This window comes from Microcaecilia unicolor, chromosome 1 (genome assembly GCF_901765095.1).
Source record: "Microcaecilia unicolor chromosome 1, aMicUni1.1, whole genome shotgun sequence".
In the NCBI taxonomy this organism is placed as follows: Eukaryota; Metazoa; Chordata; class Amphibia; order Gymnophiona; family Siphonopidae; genus Microcaecilia; species Microcaecilia unicolor.
The window spans coordinates 87,353,747-87,377,126 of record NC_044031.1 but is presented as its reverse complement, the minus strand read 5'-3'; the positions used below and the strand labels follow the sequence as shown (position 1 = coordinate 87,377,126).

General features: G+C 45.3%; 1 protein-coding gene across 1 annotated transcript in view; it reads left to right on the top strand.

The window, feature by feature from the left end:
* Nucleotides 1-23,380, top strand: part of PITRM1 (pitrilysin metallopeptidase 1) — a 202,173-nt gene that overhangs the window by 94,200 nt on the left and 84,593 nt on the right. The window contains exons 12-14 of the mRNA XM_030198926.1: nucleotides 848-961; nucleotides 3,392-3,524; nucleotides 6,661-6,781. Coding sequence (XP_030054786.1) covers nucleotides 848-961; nucleotides 3,392-3,524; nucleotides 6,661-6,781 — 368 coding nt within the window. The remainder of the gene's footprint in view (nucleotides 1-847; nucleotides 962-3,391; nucleotides 3,525-6,660; nucleotides 6,782-23,380) is intronic.

Here is a 23,380-nt window from a genome sequence, read left to right as displayed (position 1 = left end):
CATAGTTTGTAGCTGGATATATTGCAAGGATGTGTGCCATTCTCTTCTTTTTGAGTGTGTGTTGGGAGCTTACTTGTAATTAGCTTGTGTTGTAAGTTGGGTGGGTATCGGAAGGCCAGCACTGGTGGGGATGGGAATATCGCTTTCAGTAATTCATCCTCCTGGAGTAGAGGCTGCAGATCTTTTATGATTTTTCTTAATTTTTCCAGCTCTGGATTGTATGTCATTATAAGGGGGATTCTGTCTGTGGCTTTTTTTTCTTTGTACTGTAGCGGATTTTCCCTGGGGGTTTTGAGGGAGGAGGCAATATTCTTGGAGATTATTTTGGGGTTGTAGCCTTTCTGTTCGAAGGATGCAGTCAGGATTTCAAGGTGTCTGTCTCTGTCCCCTGGGTCACAGCAGATACGGTGGTGCCTTGTGGCTTGGCTGTAAATAATGGATCTCTTTGTATGTGAAGGGTGGAAGCTGGAGTTGTGGAGGTAGCTGCATCTGTCTGTGGGTTTCTTGTATATAGATGTTTGTGTATAGCCATTGCTGATTGAGACCTTGGTGTCCAAAAAATTGACTTTTTCTGGGGAGTAGTCCATTTTGAATCTGATTGTAGGATGGTATGTATTGAAGGAATTGTAAAATTGTTTGAGTTCCTTCTCTACATATTGATATTCATAAATGAACTGCTAATATTATACATACTGATAGAGTTGCAAATTCCACAGCTCCAACTGATGTCTTTTCATTGTGGGTAAGTCTCTTCATCCACTATTCCCTCAAGTATTAAACTTTATATTGCAAGTAATCTTTTTAAAAAACAAAAAAAAAACAAATTATTTCCTGTTTTTCATTCTAGGTTTAGAATTGATTTCCATTCAGAACAATCCACCGGATGCCTCCTGCCTACCAGCATTGAAAGTGTCAGATATTGAACCCAAAATCCCATATACAGAACTGGAAATAGCAACAGGTTAATGGAACCAAAATCTTTCCTCTGATGAAAAACTTGGTTTAATGTTTGTTGTGCTCTGTCTAGCTAAATGGTGCTTTCTTATGGCTACAGGTCTGTGCCGTAAGTAAGCATTTTAAGAAATTTGTAAGATTAGCATTTTAAATGTCAATTTGTGGGGGGTGGGGAAGGGGAAAGTAGTGTTGAACAAAATTATTCATAAGAAACTTTTACATCCAGAAGGAAGTGAAATGTAGCAGAAGTAGTGAAAGACATGGGGATTTAGTAATTGTCCATTCCATAGCCTTAACTAATATCATTTTGAGTTAGATTAATATAAAAAGTTTCTTCCAAAACAGATTACCTATGTTCAGAACTTATAAAATAAAAAATGGCAAGCACTTTAAAATTCAGGAACAGTTAGAGGTTTGGTAATCTCTTTTCTGTGCATTGGTGCTCTCCTGAAGTTTAATCCAGAAGAAAGGGATACAGGGTTTTGTATGCTTCCCAGTCCTAGAGGTATGTTTGTTTTTTTTCTTTTCGATCCTGATGAAGAGAAGGCATGTAGTCCCCACCCCAGGCTTCATAAAACTGTTATAAATGTTCATTCTTCTTTTAATAAACTATGCAAAATCAGTTCATTAAACAGTTAAGTACCCATGCTGCTGCTCAGTAACTTTGTTCCTTTAATAAATGACAGAATAATTAAAAAAAAAAAAACCACCCAAACTGGACTATATCTGTACTCGGGTTCTCTTTTTCTAATAGTACATTTTGTTTAAAGATCAGAAACCATTCAGTGTGACAAACATGCGGTAATATGGGAAATCAGAAGGAGGGGGGGTCTTTTTCACATCACTGTAATAACTATTCCACTTCGTTACTCTGTACTGCAAATAATTTGTATGTAGCAAGCTTATTTATAACCCCTCAGCAGCCTGAGTTGAGGGATAAATGAGCATGCTTAGTTTAGCATGACGTGGTAAGTAGCATGGTCACCCCATATAGTTAGTTCATTTTGGAGGGGGGGGGTTAGTGCACAAAAATAATGTGACTGTGCCCTTTAACTTGGTTTTGTGTGGTGGTGGTGTTTTTTTTTTTTTTTTTTACCACAGTGTTACTAATGGTTTTTTTACATTGCTCATTATCTGACTTTTTATGAGCCTGTTAAACTTATTTTTGGACCCATGCTAAAATTGACTATACAGGCGTGTTATTGCATAGGCCACTTAATTTCTAGTTCACTTAGGGTCCTGTTTACTAAGCAGCATTATGGGCATGTATGTGCATTAACCATGTATGTGCCTACAATATCCCTACAGGTGCCTACATGGTTAGTGTGTGCGCTAAGTGTAGGCGTGCTAAAAACACTAGCGCACCTTAGTAAACATTGCCCTTAGTGTCAGACAGCCATTGTGCAGGAACTGGATTTGAGGTGCACACCGGGGTCTCAGGTCACTTTACATTTATATTTATAGATGAACTGATTTTATAAAGTGCTTCCAACATATATAAAGCCTGCTTTACATGTGGAAACAGGCTTTTATAAAATTATATGCAGCTGGTTACATGTAGAAAATAGGTGCATCATAAGATTGGCCTACTTTTATGCGGCCTAAGTACAGTTTGTGTGTAACTGAAGTGCAGTTGAATGCATGAATGCATCACATTTTTATAAAATGCATGTGCACAAAGGGGAATTATAATTGGGAACAACAACTTAAGTGCCCAAATTATGTGGATCTTATAGAATACAGTAGTAAGTCATTGTCAGCAACACACCTAAATCTAGACAAATGCACTTAACTCCATGTCAATAACAGGCGCAAATGACAGTATTCTGTAAGTTACTGCTACTACTACTACTTAACATTTCTAGAGCGCTACCAGGGTTACGCAGCGCTGTACAAAATAAACAAAGAAGGACGGTCCCTGCTCAAAGGAGCTTACAATCTAAAGAACGAAATGTCAAGTTGGGGCAGTCTAAATGTCAGCACTGCCTATGCTCCTCCTCCTGTGAATGCCCTGTTGTGTTTATGTGCTAAGGCAGTTGTACACGTATATTAGAGAACATCTCTCAGTGCGTAGCTAAAACCTATGTGAGTAACTCTCATCAGTCATGTGCTAATATTCTATAACTTACACACACAAGGTAATTGTTCTGAGGGTTTCCAAATATATAAGTTTTGGTGTTTGGAAATATCGATTACAAAAAAGAAAAGTTATGGTTTTCATAAAACCTTTGACAAAGTGTTGTGAAAAACTGCACCTATGACAAATCAAAGTATGACTTGGAATGCATCATCCATTGCTATGCACCCCTTATTGTCCTGTAAACTAGGTGAGTGGCATTTGAAGCTGGGTATTTTGTGCATTTATAAAATAGTCACCTCTTTGGATTTTTTTTTCATAGGCACATTATTAGTTTTGAATTTCTTTTTTCCTTTCCAGCTGGCGATGTCCCTATCCAGTACTGTGCGCAGCCAACCAATGGCATAATATATTTCAGAGCTCTTTCTAGCTTGAATACACTTCCGGAAGAGCTGAAACCATATGTGCCTCTCTTTTGCAGCGTTCTCACTAAGTAAGGCAATTATGAGATTTGATTGGGATGGATCTTTTATTGTGTTTATAGTGCTTGCTTTTCCTACTGTTTTTGTCTTTAGCTTTATTAAGATTTCTACGTTATAGGACATAGACTTTCAACTATTATGTCAGGGTATAGCACTTAAAATTATCAGTTGGGACATAGCATTGTTTTCCTGGTCTAAATCTGGAAGACTTTATTCTTCTCAAGATAACATTTAATTTGAGTGAATGTGTACTGTAACTCTTAAATTTCTCCTTTGCCTGACTATGCTGAGCTTCCTGTGCTGCCCACCATGTGCATATGTCGGCATGGAATCTGACAAATGTCTCAGGTTCTAGTGGGGACATTTCGCTGTGATGGTACATGTGCACCCTTGTTATCACTGACTCAGACCCTGGGCCTTAGCGCATTGTGTCTGTAGAGATAAATTTGAGGACTGTATTAGTTTAGGATTGTGGGTGTTGATATTAATCCCATTCTGAAGACAGATTACTTAAAATAGGATATTTAACTGAAGGCAAAATCTTTGGCTGTGATGATATAAAATGTAGAAAATGATGCTGTACTATTAAGTATATAAAAATACGCCAATAAGATAGTCTTCATGGGTTTAGAAGCTTTTAAAGTTTGCCTAGTGAGTGTAATATCTAGCCCTGGATTGGAGTCCTTTCAGAGCTGTTGTGAATTACTGTAGCTTATGTGCAGTCAACAGCATCCATGCAGTATGCTGAGCCATAAATTGAAGAGTATAGGCTATATAACTGGATAGTATAAAGTGTTGCTGTACTTTTAAATGCTGTTTAAATAAAAAGAAAAAAATGTATAACACAATTGCGTAAAAGCCTGCTTAGGAAAACAGCTGGGAGTAGACTTCAGTCTGACCAAGCAGGTCACCCAGGGCCAGATGTAAGATTTCTCCCAGAAGAAGCAAGATAGCAGGTCCTTACAGCATGGGTTTCATCACTGATGGCACCCACATAGGAAAACTTTTAAACTGTAGTAAGTACTGGAAGCTTTTGAGCCACTTCTGCATGCCTCTGTTGCACAGGACCACGTCTCTGGTGCCTCAGCACCCATTCCAAAGGCCTGACACTAGTGTCAGTAGGTTGAGACAGAGACCCCAGACTTCTTCCTTGGAGTAAATTTCAGGGTCTGACTCTGATTATGAGCCAGTTGTATTCTCTGAAGAGGGTTCAACTGGTTCACCATCAGACCCCTCTCCCCTTCATGAGAGAAGGAAACCTCACTGGAGGAGCTTTCATTTATTTGGAGTGAAGAAGTAACTTAATGGATAGCACAGCGGAACTGGGTTCAATACCCACTGCAGCTGCATGTGACTCACTTAACTCTCCAGTGTCTCAAGTACGAAATAAGTTCCTGAATATAATATGTAAACCACTTTGATTGTAACCACAGAAAGGTGATATATGAAACCCCATCTCCATCCCCTCTTCTTTTAGATGAGAATGTGGGAAACCCCCTCCCTGTAGTACCTATTTAACCCAGATCTAGATATATATACACACAGAGAGACAGAGATCACAGATTCAAGAATTAATGGCTTCCTCACCAGTCCCTTGTGGTTGAATCCACTGTCAAGCGCCAAAAGTTCCAAGACTCATTCCTCAGTGCCTCTGTGGAGAGACATTGGAGTTACATAAGTATCAAGCCCAGCATCCTGTTTCCAACAGGGCCAATCCAGGTCACAAATACCTGGCAAGATCCCCCAAAAGTACAAAACATTTTATACTGCTTATCTCAGAAATAGTGCATTTTCTCCCAAGTCCATTTAGTAATGGTCTATGGACTTTTTCTTTAGGAAGCCGTCCAAACATTTTTAAAACTCCGCTAAGCTAACCACATTCTCTGGCAATGAATTCCAGAGTTTAATTACACGATTCTTTTTAAATTTACTACATTGTAGCTTCATCGCATGCCCCCTAGTCTTAGTATTTTTGGAAAGCATAAACAGATGCTTCACATCTACCCGTTCAACTACACTCATTTTATAGACCTCTATCATATCTTCTCTCGGCCGCCTTTTCTCCAAGCTGAAGAGCCCTAGCCGCTTTAGCCTTTCCTCATAGGGAAGTCCATCTCATCGCCTTTATCATTTTCATCGCCCTTCTCTGTACCTTCCACTATATCTTTTTGAGATGCGGCGAGGGCATTCACATAGGTGAAGCATGGGAGGGGTATGGACAGGGCTGCCACTTAAACATGCATCTTACAGAATATAGTAAGTTACGCATGCATTTAGGTGCCTGTAGTGATGACAGGTCTAAAGCTGGTGTAACTTCTGGCAGCTAAACGTTAGGTACAGCAGTGCCAGGTTACGCTAGTATTCTGTAAGAGCAGATGCAGTTATAAAGTAGGCTCTCAGTGTGCCGCATGGGAGAACCTAAAAGGGGATGCCCAGTTATAGAATTGCTCCCCATATGGTCTTTTGTAGATACTAAGGCATTAGTCAGACATATTTGAAACTAAATATGTTTAATATGCACCACCAAGAGTTTTACTTTTAGAGTTTGATATACATGTAACTGTGTTGGCCAGGGCCAGTTTAACATATGGACCAGGTGAGGCTCTGGCCCAGAACACTGGAGAAAAAGGGCGCTAAACTCCTGAGCCTGTGATGTCACTGGCCCTATAGATTAAGCTGGCCCAGAGCTTACCCTGCTGCGTTGCATGTGCAAGGAAAAAAGAAGAGCCGGCAACCCCTTTCCTCTTTCTGTTTCAGGCCACCTTTCCCTCTCTTCCTTTTAAAGGCAGTTTTTCCCTCCCAAACATAGACAGCGTTCCGCCTAACGTTACCTGCATCAGAACTGGTGTCTTGTGCCGCATCCCGGTTTCTCCTTTGATATAACTTCCTGTTTGCACAGGGGTGCAAAGAAGGAAAATGCAGGGGCTGATACGGATACATTAGGTGAAATGCTATTGGTATTCAGGAGGGGGGAAACTGTCTTTAAAGGTAGACTGGGTGGGGAGGATGGCCTGAGGGGGGAGTGCCAATGGGGGGGGGGGGGGGGGGGGGGCGGGTGCCACATCCCTTGAGCCAGCCCTGCTGTTGACAGAGAAAAATACCCAACCTTAAAGCAGTTCATCTTATTAGAATATCTTATTTTCACAGGATGGGTTCCGGAGTTTATGACTACAGAAAACTAGCTCAACAAATTCAGCTGACAACTGGATTAATGTCTGCTAGTCCACTGATAATCCCAGATGATTCAAATCTAGATGCTTATGAACAGGTAAAAAAAAATAGTGCTAGACTATTTGACACTGCATGACATGAAAGATAAGGACTGCACTTTCATTTCTGTTGTAAAAACTGGGGTCTGAAGTTTCAAACGATCCATGATGTTTGGGCGTGCTTTGATAGGTTGAAATTATTTTTATAATTTATGTAATCAGTTTACAAGTAGTTTCTTGGACCAGTATCACAGTACAACGTAAATTATGATAGATTCCATTTCCAAAACTGAGTGATTTTATCTTCAGTTCTATGGTTCTATCTGGTAAATTGTGGTGCCATAATTCTCTTCCCCACATGGTAATGTTGATAGAATACTGAGAACAATTCTTATGGAACATGTCTTCAAATGCCCACTTTATATCAGGGTTGTAGCCACGGGCACCCAGGCCCACCCATTTTCCCTCCAGGCCCGCCCATCCGCATTGCTGTCTCCCTTTTGTCCCACGGAGGCAGCGCTTCCTTCCTGCCCTGTCTTCTCCCGAAGCTCGGCTGCATCGGTCCCTCCCTGCAAGTAGAATCCTCCTTCGCCGGTCGCGCAGCTACGCTCCTCCCCCTGCCGCGTCTATCTGGCCCTCTGTGATGCACTTCCTGTTTAGGGCCGGATGAACACGGCAGGGGGAGGAGCGAAGCTCCATGTGCATGGCAGCGCAGCGCAACCAGCGAAGGAGGATTCTACTTGCAGGGAGGGACCGATGCAGCGGAGCTTGGGGAGAAGACAGGGCAGGAAGGAAGCGCTGCCTCCGTGGGACAAAAGGGATAGAGACAGCGCGAAGGATGCGGATGGGCGGACCTGGAGGAAAAATGGCTGAGCTGCTGGGACATGGGAGGGAGAGGAGGAAGGGGCTGGAGGGAAGGGAGAGAGTTGCTGGGACATGGGAGGGAGAGGAAGAAGGGACTGGAGGGAAGGGAGAGAGCTACTGGATATGGGAGGGAGAGGAAGAAGGGACTGGAGGGAAGGGAGAGAGCTGCTGGGACATGGGAGGGAGAGGAAGAAGGGACTGGAGGGAAGGGAGAGAGCTTCTGGGACATGGGAGGGAGAGGAAGAAGGGACTGGAGGGAAGGGAGAGAGCCGCTGGGACATGGGAGGGAGAGGAAGAAGGGACTGGAGGGAAGGGAGAGAGCTTCTGGGACATGGGAGGGAGAGGAAGGGACTGGAGGGAAGGGAGAGAGCTTCTGGGACATGGGAGGGAGAGGAATAAGGGACTGGAGGGAAGGGAGAGAGCCGCTGGGACATGGGAGGGAGAGGAAGAAGGGACAGGAGGGAAGGGAGAGAGCCGCTGGACATGGGAGGATAGGGAGAGAAAGAGGGGAGATGGATGGAAGGATGCAGAGAGAAAGGGGAGAGACTGGAAGGATGTGGAGAGAGAGAGAGAGGGGAGACTGAACAGAAAAGGGTAGAGAGATAGAGACACTAGATGGAAGGATCAGGAGAGAGGGTAGATGAGTGGAAGGATGAGGAGAGAAAGAGGGAAGACACTGGATGGAAGGGTAGGGAGAAAAAGGAGACGCTGGATGCAAAAGAAAGAGGGGAGCTGCTGGATGGAAAGAGGGAGAGGACAGAGTAGGGAAAGACTGGAGAATAAGAGGAAGGGGCATGTGGAGAACAATGGTGAGGAAAAGATGAAAAGCCATAGGTGGTGAATGGACAGGAAACCCTGGCAAGAGAAAGACGAAGGAAAGCAGAATCTAGAGACTGGGAGCAACACAATGAGAAAAAGTAAATGGCCTTACAACAAAGGTAAAGAAAATAATTTTATTTTAATTTAGGATAAAGTAATATGGTACCTGTGCTAATAAAGTTTCAGAGACCAATACTTCCTTCCTTAGGTCAAGAGAGGATACCATAACAGCGTTATGCTGACCTGAGGCAGGAGGTTTTGGCCTCTGAAAGCTCATTGAAAAGGGTGTTAGGCTTTTAAATAAATTTTCTGAAACCTGATGCACTGAAAAGCAGCACTTTACCCCTATGTGACAAATGCATCTGATTAGTGTGACTAAAGTTTGCTGGAGAAGGGGGAATAGAGAGAAAATTTTGTGCCCACCCACTTTAGGTTCAGGCCCATCCAAAATTGGCAGTCTGGCTACGCCACTGCTTTATATGGTATTTACATTTGACTTTATTTGGTACACTCTAAAGAAATTTTCCAAGACATCAATTTCCATCCTTCCAAATTTTGGAATGATGTCCTGTTAAAATGGAACAGGGCAGCAACAACAACAACAACAAAAAAAAATCCAGAAGTGTCCCCCTAGCAGCAAACAAAAAAGAAAGAAGGGGGAGACCAATATGGTTCCAAAGCAAGTGGTTTATTAAAAATGGCTAAAAAGACTCATCCGTTGTGACATGCTATTTTACTTTGACACTTTCTGACAGCACTTTGGATGCTGATTTATTGGATGTTTTTGTCCTATCATTTATAGTTAATCATTTGTGGCTGAAATTCAACTCTTGAAGCAGGCGCATGGTGCGACGAAACACAGGACTGTGTCGAGTCTTTTAGCCATTTTTAATAAGCTACTTGCTTTGGAACCATATTGGTCTCCTCCTTCTTTCTGTTTTGTTTGATAAAATGGAAAAGGGCTACATAAGAGGCTAGGTGTAAAACAATCATCACTGGATTCAGTAAATGCCCACAGTCCAGCTTGCAAGATTGAAGTTAAACAGTGTACCTTGAAAGAGGTATAAAGACAGTATGGGGGATGAAAGGAAAACCTTACCATGAGAAGCAAGAAAATGGATATATCTATATCTATGTATACATATATATATATCTATATATATATATATATATAGATATATATATGTATACATAGATATATATATATATATATGTATATATAGATATAGATATATCCATTTTCTTGCTTCTCATGGTAAGGTTTTCCTTTCATCCCCCATACTGTCTTTATACCTCTTTCAAGGTACACTGTTTAACTTCAATCTTGCAAGCTGGACTGTGGGCATCTAACAGCAAATTCTCTCATGCATGCTAAATGTGATTAAGTAGTTCCTAAATAATTATATATTATGTAGTTGAATCCCAGAGCCAGGGTCCATAGTTTCTCGGGTAATTTAGCAGCTGCTTTACTTTTGATGTATTTACTTTCTCCAAGGACAGGCAGGCTTATAATTCTCACAAGTGGGCAACACCAATCCACGTTGGCCGGTCTGGAATTTACCAAAGCTAAATGAGAGCTTTGTGCAATTTGAATTCCTTCCTGCCTGCTGCAAGAACGCGGTCTCCTCAGTTCTTCTTTTTCCGCGGTGAGGAGAAGGTGTTTACTGTCTCCTCACATCACTCAAATCTAGAGAGCTTTTTTTTCTGCCTTTCAACTAAGTTTTAGTTTCTGTTTTGTTTTCTGTTGTGTTCCTGTTGGAACCTCTGTCCTTTATTTTCCTTTAATTTTTTTAGTGATTTTTGCCCGGTTTTAAGTTTCAATTGTTTTCTGTCATCAGGCTGCTTTTAGGCCTTGACTTCAGTCAGGAACTTCCCTTTATTTTTCCGTGCCTTGCCCCCTTTTCAGGCACCATCATGTTGTTTAATTTAGCCGACAAAGTTTTTTTTCCTGCCATGTCCACGAAGGCTCCCAGTTGCTTCAAGCACTATACCCGGTGCAATCGGACAGTCTCTGGAAAGGACACCCATTCTTGGTGTCTGCCTGACTATAGCGCTTCTAACTGTGTTCTTTCTTTGTATGAAGAAGAGGACCCAGGTTTCTAGAAAAGCTCAATGAGAGAGGATTTTTGGCGCCAAGTCCGGTTCCTCGGCATCAAGGTCGAGCATCGCATCAGGAGCGTTGGTAAGCATGGTTGCTACTAGACCCTTAGACACTGGGAACATTGAAGCACCTGCCTTCAGGCTTCCTGCTATGCAGGGCCCCCGGGACCGTCCATCATTGGACCCAACCCCAAGGTGACATGTGGATTCGACATTGTCCTCGCCTGCACTGAGTAGCCTCAGTGACACATTTCGGGCGAAGGCCAAGAAGCATTGTCATCAGTCGCCCTTGACGCATGGTGCCTGGAGCTCCGGGGCATCGAGGGATTCGGCACCTGAGAAGCGTCCATGCCGGGAGGACAGCGCCCCCTCAATACAGGAGATGCTTATGTGCCTATCTCCTAGCAGCCAAGATCCAAATTATGCATTGACCCCAGCGGTTCTGCAACCTGCGCCTCAGCCAGTGCCCCAGCTTATCCCAGTGTCGAGCTTCGATGAGCATATCCGGGCCTTGCTTCCTGAACTGCTGGATGGCCTTTTGCAATGGTGTGCATTGTCATTGGGGGTGCTTGCTCCTACCCTGCCTCCCGTTGCAGCTCCGCTTGGTCCTCAGCCTGCGGTGCCGCTTTCAGCCCCAATGTCCACTTCCATCCAAGCTGGCACTCCCTCGACGACAGTGGAGGAAGCTTCGCCGGAGTCGAGGCGGTAGTCGGCTTCTTGATGCCATTCTTAAGGACGTGGTTACTGGGCATCGAGGCAGGTTCCGTCTCGACACTCCCATCGGGAGGTATTGTCTAACACCGAAGAGGAACATCCATGGGATTCAGAGGAGGATCCAAGGTACTTTTCCTCAGACAAATTCTATGGAATTCCCTCTGAACCCTCATCTCCACCTGAAAGAAGAAAGTCTCCTGCGGAGAGCCTTTCATTTCCATCTTTTGTTAAGGAAATGGCTGATGCCATTCCATTTCTTTTGGAAGTGGAGGATGAGCCCAGGGCCAAGATGCTTGAGGTTCTAGACTACACATCTCCTCCTCCTAAGGAGGCTGTGATGCACCTTTCCACGAGTTACTCAAGGAAGTCCTCATCAGGAACTGGGAGTCCCCTCCGTCGGTCCTTGTCATGCCCAAGAAGATTGACACCCAGTATTGGCTCCACCTGGTTTTGATAGGCCTCAATTACCTTACAATTCCATGGTAGTGGAGTCCGCTCTCAAGAGCCAGGAGTTCCAGAGACTATGCCAGATAGAGAAACTAGAACCCTGGATTCTTTTGGGAGGAATATGTACCAAGCTTCAGTGCTCATTTCCCATATACAATCTTACCAGCTCTTCATGAGTGTCTACTTGCGAAAATCAAAGACCTTTTCTGCCTGAGTTCCACCTGCAGTAAAACTTATTCAACATGTGCACTTCATCTCTAATGTTAGCTCTCTTGTGCACACTCAGTTCAGGTCTGAGCATGCATGGGAGAGCCGTGCCTGTTGAATACTACTACTACTATTTAGCATTTCTATAGCGCTACAAGGCTTATGCAGCGCTGCACAAACATAGAAGAAAGACAGTCCCTGCTCAAAGAGCTTACAATCTAATGGACAAAAAATAAAGTAATCAAATCAATTAATGTGTACAAGTTCGACCTGGCTGGGATGCATCCTCCAGAGCACGCCGAATCAGTTCGCCAGTTGGTCAAGCAGTAGAAGGAATGTCTAAAGTTCTTTTCCAGGGGCACTTATGGCACTTTTGATGTGACATTCAGGATTTCTGCTCAAAGTATAGCAATGTGCAGACTCTCATAGCTATGTGTTTCTGACTTGGAACATTCTGTTCAGCAGAGGTTGGCGGATGCCCCATGCCAAGATGATAACCTAGTTGGGGAGAAGGTTGAAGAGGTTGCAGACCAAATCAAAAAAACACACTGATACCATCACCTCTCTCCCGCTGGGCACCTTATGCATCAGCCTCCTACACACTCATTCACATCAACAGCGTATGTCTACTGCCCCTGATGCTCCCCGGTCGAAGCAAGGGATGAACTTTTGACTGCTTCCAGCAGAGCATAGCTGCATTAAGTGTCCGTCCCAAATGACTTGTTGGTCAGGTGGAGGCTGAAATTATTTTCATCAAAGTTAGCCTCTTATAAGCTCAGACCGGTGGGTTCTTCAAATAGTATGACTCGGATACTTCCTGAATTGGCATCTCAAACCTTCATTTGCCACAGAGAGCTCATTTCATCAGCTCTCAGCACAGGCAGGTACTTGCAGAGGAACTCTCTGCCCTTCTGAAGGCCCACGTGGTCGAGCCTGTTCCACCAGTGGGGAAAGGGCAGGGATTCTATTCCAGGTATTTCCTTGTGCAAAAGAAAATGGGGAAGGGGTGATGCATCCCATCCTAGACATAAGGGCCCTGAACAAATTCCTAGTCCGAGAAAAGTTCATGATGGCTTCCCCTGGCATCCTTCTCCCAATGATTCAGAAAAATGATTGGCTGTGCTCCCTGGACTTAAAGGATGTACATATTCATGTCCCGATACTTCCAGCCCACTGGAAGTATCTTTGATTTTGGCTGGGAGCGCATCACTTTTCTGTACTGCTTGTTTCCTTTTTGGCCTTGTGTCAACTCCCCAGGGTCTTCACCAAATGTCTAGCGGTAGTTGCAGCATTGCTAGTCAGACTGGAAGTCTGACGATTGGCTGGTGAAGAGCACCTCAGTGGAGGGTACTCGAGTCCATGCGGATGACAATTCGGGTGCTCAAGCTACTAGGGCTCATTTTAAACTACCCCAAGTCCCATCTTCACCCTGTCCAGCAATTGGAGTTCATAGGAGCCTACCTCCTGGAGACGAGAGCAGACAATCTTGTCTCACTCACATCCAATCAGGTCATAGCTTGGCAGATGTTAAGATTGTTGGGCCACATGGCTTCCACAGTTTACGTTACACCCATGATACTACTTCTTATGAGATTGGCTCAATGGACTCCTAGTTTCTTATTAGTATCAAGCAACGGGGAGTCTAGAAGATGTCATCCAAGTGTCCCCAGAGCTTGTACGCTCTCTTCAGTGGTGGACCATTCAATCCAGTTTGACTCTGGGACTTCCATTTCAGATTCCTCAGCCTCAAAAAGTGCTGCTGAAGGATGCATCTTTCCTGGGATGGGGAGCTCATGTAGATGGACTTCACATTCAAGGAGCTTGGTCCCTCCAGGAAACGAATCTTCAGATCAATCTCCTGTAGTCTCGGGGATCTGGAACACTGTAAAGGCTTTCAGAGATTGGCTATCTCATCAAATTGTTCTCATCCAAACAGACAATGAGGTTGCAATGTATTAACACCAACAAGAAGGGGTGCACTGGATCACGCCATCTGTGTCTGGATGAGTCATTGGGCTCACCAACATGGCATCTTACTTTGAGCCACTTATATGTCGGGCACAAGCAATACCCTGGCTGACAGACTGAGAAGGATAGTGCAACCGCACGAGTGGTCACTATACATGGGCATTGCCTGCAAGATCTTTCGAGCATGGGGCACCCTCTGGGTGGTCTTTTTGCCACTCAGATCAACCACAAGGTCCCTCAGTTCAGTTCCAGGCTTCAGGCCCACGACAGACTAGTGTCAGATGCCTTCCTCCGCTGTTGTGGGACAGGACTTTTGTATCCGTTTTCGCATCCTGTTCAAACTTTTTCTACTAACCTATAAATGTACTCACTCTGCTGCTCTCCAGTATCTCTACACACTCGTCCTTCCCTACACCCCTTCCCGTGCACTCCGTTCCCTGGATAAATCCTTCTTATCTATTACCTTCTCTGCTACTGCCAACTCCAGACTTCGCTTCTTCTGTCTTGCTGCGCCCTATGCCTGGAATAGACTTCCTGAGCCTCTACGTCTTGCCCCATCCTTGACCATCTTTAAATCTAGATTGAAAGCCGACCTCTTTAACATTGCTTTTGATTCGTAACCACTTGTATCCCCTCGCCTCCACCTATACTCCTCTCCTCTTTCCTTTACACATTAATTGATTTATTTGCTTTATTTTTTTGTCTACTAGATTGTAAGCTCTTTGAGCAGGTACTGTCTTTCTTCTATGTTTGTGCAGCGCTGTGTACGCTTTGTAGCGCTATAGAAATGCTAAATAGTAGTAGTAGTATGTATATGCTCCAATACCTCTAGTAGGGAAAACTTTGTTGAAACTCAAGCAAGATCACTGAACCATGATTCTGATCATGCTGTACTGGCTGTGGCAGATATGGTCCCTTTTCTTCTGGAGTTATTCTCCGAAGATCCATGGAGATTGGAGTGTTTTCTGACCCTCATCACTTCTACATCCCAACCTCCAGTCTCTGGCTCCTCACAGCTTGGATGTTGAGAGCCTAGAATTCGCTTTCTTGAGTCATTTGAAGGGTGTCTGGCCTTGCTGACTTCCAGGAAAAACTCCACTAAGAGTTGCTATTCTTTTAAATGGAGGTTTGCTGTCTGGTGTGAGAGCAAGGCCCTAGATACTCTTGCTTGCCCCGCACAGACCCTGCTTGAATACCTTCTACACTTATTGGAGTCTGTTCTCAAGACCAACTCCATAAGGGTTCACCGTAGTGCAATTAGTGCTTATCAGCGTGTAGAAGATAATCCCATCTCTGTACAGCCTCTAGTTGTTCGCTTCATGAGAGGTTTGCTTTTGTCAAAGCCCCCTGTCAAACCTCCACCAGTGTTATGGGATCTCAATGTCGTTTTTACCCAGCTGATGAAAGCTTCTTTTGAGCCACTGAATACCTGCCATCTGAAGTACTTGACCTGGAAGGTCATTTTCTTGGTGGCTTTACTTCAGCTCGTAGAGTCAGTGAGCTTCAGGCCTTAGCAGTGGATGCACCTTATAGTTTCATCACAATAGAGTAGTCCTTCGCGTTCACCCTAAGTTCTTGCTGAAAGTGGTGTCAAGTTCCATCTGAACCAGTTGATTGTCTTGCTAGCATTCTTTCCCTGACCTTATGCCCATCGTGGCAAACGCAGCTTGCACACCTTGGATTGCAAGAGAGCATTGGCATACTACATAGAGCGGACAAGACCCCACAGACAGTCTGCCCAGCTTTTTGTTTGTTTTGATTCCAACAGAATGGGGGTTGCCATCAGGAAACACACCATTTCTAATTGGCTGGCAGATTGCATTTCCTTCACTTATTCCCAGACTGGGCTGGCCATGGAGGGTCATGTCTTGGCTCTTAATGTCAGAGCCATGGCCGCATCGGTAACCCACTTGAGGTCAGCCTCCAGTGAAGAAATTTGCAAAGCTGTGACGTGGCCTTCAATCCACACATTCACATCACACTGTTGCCTTGAGCAGGATACCCGACATGACAGTCGGTTCGGGCAGACAGTGTTGCAGAATTTGTTTGGGGTCTAGAATCTAACTCCACCCTCCTAGGCCTGTTTTATTCTGTTCCAGGCTGCACTCTTTTAGATTGTATATAGTTTCAGGTTTATCTGTTTTATGTCCTCACCATTGCAAGGCCCAGTTGACCAATGTTGTTTTCGGTGAGCCTGGATGTTAGGGATTCCCCACGTGAGAATTAAAAGCCTGCTTGTCCTCGGAGAAAGCGAAGATACTTAACCTGTAGCAGGTATTCTCCTAGGACACAACAGGCTTTATAATCTCACAATCCCTCCCACCTCCCCTTGGAGTTGTCTCCTTTGTTGTTTTTACTTTACTTTTTGCTATAGTGTTAAACTGAGGAAACCGCGTTCTTGCAGCAGGCAGAAAGGCGCTCACGCATGCATGGTGGAGCGCATCTTGCACTCCATAAACCTCTCTATTAGCTTTGATAAATTCTGATCCGGGCGACACGGATCAGTATCTCCCACTTGTGAGAATATAAAGCCTGCTGTCCTAGGAGAATGCATGCTAAAGGTATTTTCGCTATCTCTACCCTGCATTCTCCGCAATCTCTTTAGCTATTCAGAGAAATCTGTATATAATCTGGTACTGGATACTACTTCTATATATTTTTGTCCTTATTCTCTTAACAATATGAAAGCCTTGTATGCCTTTGAATAAATGTTCCATTGTCAGTCAGAGAATTGGTTGAACACTTTTCTCCCAGTCTTTGTTTTTGAATTACTATACCTTGCATCATTTTTCAAATATCTGGAAACAGTGCCACAGTGCATTTTTCTAGCTTTTCTTTTTTTTTTTAATTAATATAGAGCAAATGTTTATATACATGCAAGAAATGCAAGTACTGACTATAATCCTATATAAGAATGCACACTAAACTTTTGTGAAAGATTGCAATCCAAACTGGTATTACAAGGTTTGTCGTTTTGCTTTGCTATATTTTGAGGTAATTTTATAACTACTTGCATGAATAAAAAGTACCTGCAAATTTGCTAGATTTTTGTGTTGCTGTTTTCCCTTTGATTTACTTGTGTATTATTATTATTAATAAACTTGATATACTGCCTTTTCTGTTAAATAAAGGTCAAAGCGGTTAACATGTGAAAGCACCACAAAATCTGGGGAAATAGAACTTCAAATTAAAGTAGGAAAGAATACAATCATATGCTGAGATGGGAGACTGAAAACAAGGATGGGAAAAGGGGGAGTTAAAAAGAGAGGGCCAATATAGTGTGTAAAGTGTTAGGCTTCTTTTACAGAGCTGCGCTAGCAATTCCCGCATGGCAAATGAAAGGAAACCCATAAGAATCGAATGGGCTTCCTCTCATTTGCCGCACCGAGAATCGGTAGCACAGCTTTGTAAAAGAGACCCTCAATGCCTTCCCACCGGATCTGCGCTTCAGTCTCAAAAGCTGTCTAGAAATAATAGGTTTTCAAATCTGTCTTAAAGTTGACTAATGAAAATTCTGATCTAATATCTGCAGTCAAACTGTTCCAGAGATTTGGGGCTAGAAAGCAGAATTCTGAGTAGATTCATAATAAGCCTGTTTAGGAAAAGGCAATAATAGCCGGTTGGAATCAACAGATTGAAGTGTTTGGGACGGGGTGTAGGGGATAACCATAGAAACTGAATAGAGTGGGCTGCCTACGTATAGTGACTTAAATGTAAGAAGACTAACTTTAAACAAAATGTGATATGGTACAGGCAACCAATACAGTTTAATGAACAGTGGAGTAACTGGGCCAAAATGCTTAGCTTTGTAAAACATACAGATAACCAAATTTTGTGAAGTTTGAAGACGACATATTTGAAACTGTGGAAGACCAGCATATACAGTGTTAAAATAGTCTAGGTGAGATGTAATGAAAGAGTGAATTAGTGTGTAACGAGGAAAAAAATCGAGGTAGTCCCTGATGGAATGTAGACGACACAACCAAAAGAAGCCTTTCTTTACAACCTGTGAAATTTGTTTATCAAAGGAAATTCTGGAATCAATAATGGTGCCATGGTACTGATGGAGTCTGCTGCGGAGATAGAAAAATGGGTCAGTGGTGCAGCTGGTTTGCTCAATAGTCCTGAGTCCCAACGGGCAGTAGTTTTGGAATGATTGATAACAAGTGTATGAAAAGTTAACCAGTTGGGGTTAGATTCAGCAAGAGGGAGTTGTAGGATAGATGAAGAGAATATCATCTTCGTAGATAAAGAATCAGATGTTGAGGTCCTGTAAGAGAATTGCTAAAGGGCTAAGGAAAATGTTAAAACAACAATGGCGAGAGGACCAAACCTTGTGGCACACCACAGCAGGGGGGTATGTCCGGGGACAAACCCGTGGGGGTAGATACAAAGAAAACTCTATTAGAAAGAGATGCCCTAAATCATGCAAGATTATGATTAGATACTCCAATGGACTGGAGATGTGCAAGTAAGAGTGGTCCAAAAGGTCAAAAGTGGCCAATTGCTCTCCTTGTTTCACTTGATCTATCTTCCCTTTTTCCAAGACAGTGTTCAAAACTATCTCAGGCAAAAGAGAACAAATTCAAGCATCCACAGTGTTAGCATTGGCTTTGGACCACAGTGTCATGAACTGCCCTCATTTTAGCTACATGTTCCCATTCATCTGTGGAACCTTGCAGAAGGAAAGGGTTATTTAAAACATTTGTACTTTGCATAGTCCATGGTTCCCAGCTGATTACAACAATGGCGCTGTTTTTTTTTTCCTGTTGTATTTTGTATTTTATTGTAACTTTGTTAGCCACATTGAGCCCGCATAAGCTGGGAAAATGTGGGATACAAGTGGACCAATAAATAAATAAAATATCACACACACAATCAAAATCTCTAATACTAACAATAAAATTTTATATTAAGAAACTAGTAAAAAAAGGCCCGTTTCTGGAGCCAATGAAACGGGCGCTAGCAAGGCTTTCCTGTGGGCCCCCCCCCCCCCAACCGAATGCACCTTGGTTGTTAGTGAGGGCATTGCGCCGCCGTGGCCGCCGTCGATGTGTGACTGTGGCCCCCCACCCAACACACCTTCGTCGTCAGTGGGTGGCCTATTGCGGCGCCCTGGCCGTCGTCGATGTGAGTGAATTGCTCCGCCCTCAACGTCATAACGTTTGACGCGAGAGCGGGGCCCCGAGACTGTGATTTTGTTGGCTTCAGAGCTTCGAACTTACGAACCTTGGCTTCAGTGATGTCATCAGACAATAGAACGTTGAGGGTGAGTTTTATATATATAGATAGCACTTGAGAGTTCATAGTGTTTAATATTTCTTAATACAAATATCTCAGATGTGAAACTGGCTTACCCAAATGGCTCTCGAAATAAAAAAAGCCTTAAGCTGTTTTCTAAAAGAAAGATAACGAATAAAGTAAACAGAAGTGTTCAGTCTGCAGAAGTTGTGGGGATGAACTTCACACTTGTCTGTGCCCAATGACACCCGGTAGAATTCCAGTATGAGGCAGTAGACAAGGTGCATCTTCTATCTGCAACATATGAGAGCGGACTTCAAAATATGTGTGAGAAGTTGAAACCGTCAGTCTTTCTGCAAACTACAAAGCATCAGACATGACTTGAAGCTGGCAAATCCAATAATTGATGCAGTTTTAAAGGGAATAGAGACACACTTTGCTTCCTCATTTGAATCTAAAGAATTGAGCCTTATTGCAGCAGGCTTGTCTCAATTTCATTTGAGGTGATGCATAGAAGAACATTTGAAAGAGACAGTTAGAAATCTTCTGAAGAATCATATAATGGTTATCGGCCACTCAGAATGAAACAGAGAAAACTACTGAATTAGCTGTAGTGTTAGATGATAGATTTCTTTTCATTTGGAAGCTGTAACAGTGGAAATGATGATTGTTGGAAGAGTACACCAGCAAATTACGTTATACGGGCCTAATATTCCGTAATTACTTTCAGTTCAAAATGGATCACAAAAAAACCCAAAAGAGCTAAATAATATATTCAGGATGTACAAGTAGGCAAGTCAAATTTAAACAGCATTAGAAATACACTGACATTACTCTAATAAAATAAATTTCTGAAGCAAGAATGTTTTTAACATTCTTCTGAAACTTTAGTTCCTATGAGCCCTAGTAAAAAGGGTTCCAGATGGAAGCAGCCTGATATGACAGTGACAAGGTCAACAGCTTTACAGATGTAATTTTTTTTTTTTTTACAGCTGGGTAGTAGTTGTGCATATTTTAAATTCTCCGAGGACAAGCAGGCTGCTTGTTCTCACTGATGGGTTGACGTCCTCGGCAGCCCCCTCCATCGGAAAGTTTACTAGCAAAGGCCTTTGCTAGTCCTCGCGCGCCCATGCGCACCGCGCATGCGCGGCCGTCTTCCCGCCCGAAACCGGCTCGAGCCAGCCAATCTTCTTTCGTCCGCACTCGGTACGGTCGTGTTACGCCGTTCGTGCCCCAGAGAGTCGACCTCGCGCGTCCTTTTCGACGTGTTTTTGTCCTTTTTTTCCTTGAAAAAGTTCGGGAAGCGCTCCGGTAGTGTTCCGGAAGACCCTTTCGGGTTTTCTGCCCTTCCCGTATTTCTCAGTTTTTGCCCCGTAAGTTTTCTTTTGTTGTCGGGGTAGGCCTCTTTTGGCCTCGGTCGAGATTTTTCTCCCTCTAAATTTTGGTGTTTCAATTTTCGCCATTTCGGCTTTTGATTTCGCCGGCGTGATTTTTCCGCCCATGACATCGAAGCCTTCCAGCGGCTTCAAGAAGTGCACCCAGTGCGCCCGGGTAATCTCGCTCACTGATAGGCACTCTGCGTGTCTTCAGTGTCTAGGGGCCCAGCACCGCCCTCAGAACTGCAGTCTGTGTTCCCTGTTACAAAGGCGGACTCAGGTAGCGAGATTAGCCCAGTGGAACGTTTTGTTCTCGGGCTCTTCGTCGGCATCGGCACCGGAGGCATCGAGTGCATCGACGTCGTCAGCGTCCGGACCATCTTCCTTGGCTGCCGCTCCATCGACTGCATCGAGGCATCGGACCTCTGCATCGGCGCCGAGACATCGGGCGACTGTATCGACGTCGGTGGTACTGAGACTTCGTCTGCTGATGTCGTCGGACGGAGGTGCATCGTCAGGAGTGCAGGTGAGGGCTGTCCATTCCCCTGCTGGTGGCGGTGAGCCTTTGGGTGGGTCTCCTCCTACCCTGAGGGCTCCTGCGGTACAGCCCCCCCGGGATCGACCCTCTTCGGTCTCGGCCCCGAGGAAGCGACGGATGGATTCTACGTCCTCCTCGTCGGTGCCGGGGAGCTCCGGTGACATGCTTCGGAAGAAGTCGAAGAAGCATCGACACCGGTCTCCTCCCCATGTCGGCACCGAGAGCTCTGGGTCGCCGAGGGATTCGGCACCCAGCAGGCATCGGCACCGAGAGGACCGCTCACCCTCTGTTCAGGAGGTGTCGATGCGCTCCACTCTGGACAGCCCGGAACAGCCTCCTCGCCCGGAACAGGTTCTGACGTCGACGCCTGCATCGGCCTCTCAGCCTTTCTCTGCAGCCGCTCTAAACGAGAGCCTCCGGGCCGTTCTCCCAGAGATTCTGGGAGAGCTGTTGCGCCCTACGCCTCCGGTACCGGCGGTGCTTGCGCCTCCGGTACCGTCGAGCGTGGCGCCGGCTAGCCCATCGCCCAGGTTGAGGTCCCCGACGTCGGTACCGCGTGCGGTGCCGACCGCGGCCACCTCCCAGGAAGGCTCCCCGACTACGTCGGCGGAGGGAGCTTCGCCGATGCGGGCGAGGGAGTCTACCTCTCGACGCCCCCACCGTGGACGGGGTTCCACCGAGTCGAGCAGGGCGAGGTTGCAGACACAGGTTCGTGAACTTGTGTCTGACACCGAGGGTGAGGCCTCGTGGGAGGAAGAGCAGGACCCCAGATATTTCTCTGACGAGGAGTCTGAGGGTCTTCCTTCTGATCCCACTCCCTCTCCTGAGAGACAGCTTTCTCCTCCCGAGAGTCTGTCTTTTGCTTCCTTTGTCCGGGAGATGTCTACGGCCATCCCCTTCCCGGTGGTTGTGGAGGACGAGCCCAGGGCTGAAATGTTTGAGCTCCTGGACTATCCTTCTCCACCTAAGGAAGCGTCCACTGTTCCCTTGCACCATGTCCTGAAAAAGACATTGCTTGCGAACTGGACCAAGCCACTAAGTAATCCCCACATTCCCAAGAAGATTGAGTCCCAGTACCGGATCCATGGGGACCCAGAGCTGATGCGCACTCAGTTGCCTCATGACTCTGGAGTTGTGGATCTGGCCCTAAAGAAGGCTAAGAGTTCTAGGGAGCATGCTTCGGCGCCCCCGGGCAAAGACCCTAGAACCTTAGACTCCTTTGGGAGGAAGGCCTACCATTCTTCTATGCTCGTGGCCAAGATCCAGTCTTACCAGCTCTACACGAGCATACACATGCGGAACAATGTGCGGCAGTTGGCGGGCTTGGTTGATGCTCTTCCCCCTGAGCAAGCCAAGCCTTTTCAGGAGGTGGTCAGGCAGCTGAAGGCGTGCAGAAAATTCCTGGCCAGAGGAGTTTATGACACTTTTGATGTTGCGTCCAGGGCCGCTGCTCAAGGTGTGGTGATGCGCAGGCTCTCATGGCTGCGTGCCGCTGACCTGGAGAATAGACTCCAGCAGCGGATTGCGGACTCGCCTTGCCGTGCGGACAACATTTTTGGAGAAAAAGTCGAGCAGGTGGTAGAGTCTCTCCACCAGCGGGACACCGCATTCGACAAGTTCTCCCGCCGGCAGCCTTCAGCCTCTACCTCTACAGGTAGATGATTTTTCGGGGGAAGGAAGACTGGTCCCTATGCTTCTGGTAAGCGTAGGTACAATCCTCCTTCCCGACAGCCTGCGGCCCAGGCTAAGCCCCAGCGCGCTCGCTCTCGTCAGCAGCGTGCGCCTCAGCAAGGCCCCGCGGCTCCCCAGCAAAAGCAAGGGGCGAGCTTTTGACTGGCTCCAGCAGAGCATAGCCGACATCCAAGTGTCAGTGCCGGGCGACCTGCCGGTCGGGGGGAGGTTGAAAGCTTTTCACCAAAGGTGGCCTCTCATAACCTCCGATCAGTGGGTTCTCCAAATAGTCCGGCAGGGATACACCCTCAATTTGGCATCAAAACCTCCAAATTGTCCACCGGGGGCTCAGTCTTACAGCTTCCAACACAAGCAGGTACTTGTAGAGGAACTCTCCGCCCTTCTCAGCGCCAATGCGGTCGAGCCCGTGCCATCCGGGCAAGAAGGGCTGGGATTCTATTCCAGGTACTTCCTTGTGGAAAAGAAAACAGGGGGGATGCGTCCCATCCTAGACCTAAGGGCCCTGAACAAATATCTCGTAAAAGAAAAGTTCAGGATGCTTTCCCTGGGCACCCTTCTCCCCATGATTCAGCAAAACGATTGGCTATGCTCTCTGGACTTGAAGGATGCCTACACACACATCCCGATACTGCCAGCTCACAGACAGTATCTGCGATTTCAGTTGGGCACACGCCACTTCCAGTACTGTGTGC